The sequence below is a fragment of the Anoplopoma fimbria genome, chromosome 4, assembly GCF_027596085.1.
Source record: "Anoplopoma fimbria isolate UVic2021 breed Golden Eagle Sablefish chromosome 4, Afim_UVic_2022, whole genome shotgun sequence".
Taxonomy (NCBI): domain Eukaryota; kingdom Metazoa; phylum Chordata; class Actinopteri; order Perciformes; family Anoplopomatidae; genus Anoplopoma; species Anoplopoma fimbria.
The window spans coordinates 9,287,554-9,293,598 of NC_072452.1; the positions used below are offsets into that span (position 1 = coordinate 9,287,554).

A 6,045-nucleotide genomic window follows, 5' to 3' on the forward strand; every position below is an offset into this window, starting at 1 on the left:
ACAAGTTTACACTTTTCATATCAATTGTGAAATAAATGACATATATTGTAATTTTTTACAATTCTAATTACGATTATGAATAACAAGAGCATAGTTTTTTACATATCAAAATATAGAATTAGACTGTACAAAAGAACAATGTAGATACAGAAAATCTTGTTGAATGTCTTTTTTGCTCTCTGTTGAAAGATCCACTTTATTAATTGTTTGTTGTTTCAAAGTGTAAATATGCAAACTGTAAATGTTTTCTAATTATATATTGTAAATGTATCCCTTAATTAAAAAGAATGAATCCAATTTTCAAGAGGACTACAAACTGGAGGTAATTTTCTGCAGGGAATGTTGATAAAAAAAACAAAAGTTCAGTTCCAGTCATAATCTTGGATAAAGAGCCAAGAGGCGGCTCATTACCCAGAGTTCACTGGGAACAAAGGGACCTTTCACAGCAGCTTACCTGTGTCATGTTCAAGATTGTGGCTTAGCTAGTCACTCAAAAGGAAAGGTTTACATTGTTCTCACTGGGTACAGTATGCTATGGATTAATCAAATATGAAAAACCTTGATTTCTTTTCCTGTTTAGAAACATGTAATTTCACCAAGGATAGTTGGTAGTATAGATATAATGTCAAGTGTATTTATATACTTAAGCCTAAAGGTTCTTCTCAGAAGACTTTACAATATCTACAGCAGGTCATTTAGTTATTTAGTTTAAAATATTGGCATAAATTGATGGATTTTCAAATTAAAATCTTGTTTTTACAAAGTTGTTTCACACTAGACTTTTGGGATCATGTCAGTGTTTCAAAGCCTCTTTAAGGTAATTGATGCATTACACAATGCACCAAAAATATAAAACAACAGGTAAATAGACCAAGAAAAGTTGATCATTATTTTTCATGAATGATTTTGCAGATTTTGCATACTAGTCTTATGCTGGTAAACCCTGTGATTTGTTTTAATTGTTTAAAGACAATCGGTAAATGTTGGACAAAGGGTTTATTGGGCACCAAATGCTTTTAATAACTCTTCCACAGTATCCCTTGTCTGGGCTGTTTCAAAGGGCCAGACTCATACTGCTAGCACACTTCCAGTCCAGCAGCTAAGCAAACAGGCTGTGTGATTTCACACGGAGGGGCCTCTGTCTCTGGACCCTCATTGGTCCGAACAGGCTTGAAAGCCTCCATTGAGCCAGTCCTGAGGAATTTGGGGTACTAATGCCACGCTCAGGAGGAGGACTTTTGGTGATTCTGGTAAACAGCTGACAGCTCACTTTGCGAGCTCTGCCCTCCTCCTCTTCTCTCTGGTTTCTGAAGCACGTTCTCTGTGTTGAACTGCACTAACTAACAAGCCACAGACCACTTTGATAGTGTTCCACTGATCAATCATGGCTTTGGTGAACTTGTTTGGATCAAAGGGGAAGCGGGCGCTGAGCACTCTCCTTATTTGTGCCGTAATCTTCGAGTTAGGTAAGTGACTTTATTCACTTGCTGAGCAATTCAGTGAACATGTGTTCCTAGAATCACTAAGGAGGCCCTAATGCATGACATGACTTACTCTAGAAGTTGGCTTGTGATAAAAATATTAAGCAACCATGATGCCATTACCACATTAATCTTTTTACCAAGATATTACCTGCCTATCAATCAATTCATATCATTAATCATTTACCTTTATCTATGTTTATGCACCATTGGTGCATCATCTGCTCTGCATACTGTGTAGCTTATTGTCAAAAAGACGCCCAAGAACAGAGGACCACTCCAGGAAGGAAGCCCAGCAAACCCAAACTTGGGAAATCAACAAATAAAGGGCCAAGAGCTGTAACCCCCAAAATCAAAGCTACACCTGCAGTCCCGGCACAGACCGTCCTCACACAGGTATTTCATATACGACACAATTACTTTTGATTTGTTCATGGAACATTCATTAAACACGGACAAATGAACTCTGTGATATTATATCTGACACATACAGGTGCTAAACAGAAGGAAGTTTAAGAAGGTGGGAGAAACTATAAGCGTGCAGACAGGAGACACCTTGGAGCTGAGGTGCAGGGGCAAACCTGTGCAGTGGAGCGTCCCAAAGTACCTGGAGGAGGATGATGAAGGAAGGCTCAGGTAAGCTGAGCGGTCGATAAATTTTTACTGTGCATGATGTACCATTTATTCTTCCAATGTCAGAATGATATCAATATGATTTCTTAATTTACCGTTTTGGCTCTGCAGGATTGTCCAACACGAGCGCTATGGCGTTCTGACATTAGTCAACACTACTGGTGCAGACACAGGGGAATACACCTGTTATCCTATGTACTGTGAAGACACAGACTGCAGGAAGGAGTATGACAAAGCTGTCAAAGTCTTTGTATTCTTTCCAGGTACAGTGAATAAACTTTGTTGATGCTTGCATGTGCACTTCTCACAACTGAAGGCCTCTGCTTAATTGCACTGCCAGTACAATCTGCCATATCTCGTATTGCCAATCTGCCATATCTTCTCACTGTAACTATCAGATCCACAAGAATTATTTGTTCCAACATCTGAGTACTACGAGGCGATTCAGCTGAGAACCAACTGGCCGACGCTCCTCCCCTGCCAGGTGACGTCACCTGAGGCTAAAGTGACTCTCCACCGTGAGTTTCCACCAGTAGAGGTGGCGGTGGACGGGAAGGAGATATCTTTTAACGTCAAGAGGGGCTTCACCATTCATCGACCCCGGCCTCATCATGCTGGAGCCTTGTTCTGTGTCGCCAGTCTGGGCAACCTGAGGCAGAGCTCCACCAAGTACATGCTCATCTATGTTAACTGTGAGTGCTGCCACTAAGTCGTCCATTCCCTAAATCATAAATTATCGTGAATAGCCGATTTCTGATCAGGGACAAAACCTCTCCCAGCATGCATCAGACAGGAACACAGAGAAAAACAAAGACTGGAAAATGTTCTTAGCTCTTAGCATTGCAACTGCTAATTCAACTTATTTAAGTATTCGTATTTTGACTTCTTCCGCTACAACTTTGCTGTTTTAGTATTTCAACTTTTTAAACATTTTAACTGCCTAATTTGTGCAACAATTTTTTTCAGGATACTTAGTGACTAGAGAACCAGAAGTGACTATGTTTATTGGCACTTTTGTAAAAGTCATTACTATCTTATTTACGCCTTTTTACATAAAGTAGTACTACTTCCCAAGGGGGAAATTGTAGTACCCAGTAGGGTTTTGTTAAAGATTACAGGACAAAACAGGAAGAACATGCAAACTCTTACAAAGAAAGCTGCTGCCTACAGACACAGTTTCATTGTGCTGACTAGTGCAAGCCGTAGTTAAATTATTGTTTGGTTACTTATCACGTTCCGATCAGACCCCATGGCTCCTCCTGCTCCAGTAATCCAGGCCTCGTCAAGCTCGGTGGCTGTGGGGGAAAACCTGCGTGTCATCTGCTCCGTGGTGGGGGAACAGGACGTGGTCGTGGAGTTCACCTGGGAATACCCAGGACAGCAGGTCAGACACTTAGGGAGACAGGAATACTAGAGCTTTTTGCTTTAATACTTTACAATAATTTCAGGTTGGTTGTGAGACAAAGTAGCTGAAGGATCTGTTACTGAGGTTCATCTTGTGTCATATGGCTTATGTTGTCTTTTTAGCTAGTTTGTAATTAGTTAAGAGGCATCCAACCTATGGACTGCAAAGCATCCAAGCCTATAACCATATATTAATGATTAGATAACATTTAAGCTGCAGAAAAGGAGCACATTTCTCCTATGCTAGACAGTGTGTGTTATATCCAGACTGAACCACCTGTTCTGGTTGCAGATTGGGAGGCCTCTGTACACACAGGAGAGCATCAGTCCAGTCGGTGGAGGAGCAGCTCGACAGCAGTCTCAGTCTGTCCTCCTGGTGGACGAGGTGAGGGACGTGGATCAGGGAGCCTACACCTGCACCGCCCAGAACCTGCAAGGAGTCAAATCAGTGTTCACCAATGTTAAAGTGGTCCCCAATGCCAAACCTAAGAAACCGTAAACCATCACAGAAGGTGGAGCTCAGGTGAAGCATTTTACTCTGTCACAGTAATAAATAGTATTCTAATTAGTCACATATGAATGTATAAGACAACTAAATATAATTTTCTCCTTCTGTTGTGACTAGTGAAAACACACTGCAGCATAACAATTATAACAGAGATGTGGCTGTTTAGATGAATGTATGTAAAATGCTGTGCATTAAGCTTGTGTATTCAAAGTGTTGTGCACATATTGCTGTTGGTCTTTTTCTACTTTTCTTATTGTGCAAAAAAATAAATTTGATAACACTTTGAGCTCTTGGAAATTATGGTTTGTTTTTCACTATTTTGTGACTGGACAGCTAATTGAGAAAATTGACAGATTTATAATGAAAATAATTGGTGCAGCCTTTCAGAAATGATAATACTATCTACTCTAAAAAGATACTGTAAATGGCTGTATTACTGTTTCACAATTTAATGTTGGGCCACTATTGACCTCCAACCCTCTGCTTATCATGTACCCAAATGATACTCAAATACATTGCGCAGAACACACTACACAGGACAACTCCATTGTTTGACCGGAGATCAACTCTTAAATAATACCAATGAACAAACGACACACCTGGCCCCAAGTTTCTTTGTGTTTCTCAGTTAGTTTGTGAAACAACTTTATTTAGGCACATGAACCATATGAGCTTAAATAATGGTGGAGATGGGGACTCTCTATTCTTTGACCATAAACCTTAACACCAACGCCACTCCCTTTTGTTTCAATAGGGAGATACTAGGCAACTTTGATCTAAAATCACAAGTTACCACAGTGAGGTTGTTAGTGTGTTGTCAAGCATCAATTAAGAAACCTCCGTTTGCAAACAAACGATACTTCGTAACAGTCTGAATGTCTTTTCCCCCTTTCATACTTTTTTTTTCAGTTATTTTCAATCTGGATTTAGCCATAACAAAACAAAGCAACACAATGATTAAATGACTGAATAATAGCTGACGAGATCACATATATGAAAACCAAGCAGGCCCATCAATTAAAGAGATGAAGAGAGCATGGGCCACAGGTTGCCAAGCATTACCTTCACATATACAATTTCACATCACAAGCCGTCACTCCATCAATAAAAATCAACAAGGTGCTTATTAAAAACCAGACAGACTGACTGATAAAACCAAGTTGTGAACCCTCCCTGCTTCTAACTTGCCACACAGGGTGATAATGGGCACACAGCACACCTGCAACAGATTATTGAAATTAACACAAGAGGCATTCTCACAGTCAGCAGCCGAAATAAACCGCATGTAACGCATGACAACATAACACATGCAAGATCAAATCAATGCATTGAAAAGTGAGCTGAAACATGCAGGATTAGACACGAAATTAAAACATTAGCTGTACAGGTCCATTGCCATAGTTTATATTTTTGGCTGATAAGTTGAGCAAATTCCATGACAACTTTACAATCAATCAAATTACAAAAAAAAAACTGTTGACAAGCAGTGGACAAGGGCCTTTTGGGGGACCTGTGTTTGGGCTTTAAAGCAAGGAATATCTAGTCTGTCTGTCTGTGCTCTAAGAATAAGGTCGCCTTCCTTGCCTATAGGTAGAGTCTGGTGTTTTAGGCCTATTTGCCCTGTGTTCATATGACCGTGAGTAGCCGGGACCTACATGGCCCCTAAATAACTCAGTGTTGAGCCCAGCTAGGGCCCGTTCTGCACAGACCTGTTTTATTTTTATTCTCAGAAGCACAAAGAATGCAATAATAAACAATGTACATGTTATCACACTACCTCGATACAGAAAGTACACTACAATATTAATAACTCAAGGAGTCTAAGCAAAATAAGTTAACAAATTACAGGATGGTAAATGAAGAAAAACAGAAACAAGTTATGAGTAAAAAAAAAAAAAAATCTAATAATAATAATAACAATAATAATAATAATAATTAAATCAAGAAAAAGACAAAAAGGGAAACGGAAAATGTTTATGAATCTAAAGAGAGAGTCTTCAATTTGTCAAAGTATTGTAT

The 6,045-nt window shown here is 39.4% G+C and overlaps 1 protein-coding gene across 1 annotated transcript; it reads left to right on the top strand.

The window, feature by feature from the left end:
* Positions 1-1,384: 1,384 nt before the first annotated feature.
* LOC129090579 (platelet-derived growth factor receptor-like protein) lies at positions 1,385-4,017 on the top strand. The gene is made up of 7 exons (XM_054598224.1): positions 1,385-1,466; positions 1,738-1,877; positions 1,975-2,117; positions 2,226-2,377; positions 2,513-2,806; positions 3,359-3,498; positions 3,811-4,017. Exons 1-7 carry the CDS (start codon positions 1,385-1,387, stop codon positions 4,015-4,017), a joined length of 1,158 nt encoding a protein of 385 aa, XP_054454199.1.
* Positions 4,018-6,045: the final 2,028 nt, after the last annotated feature.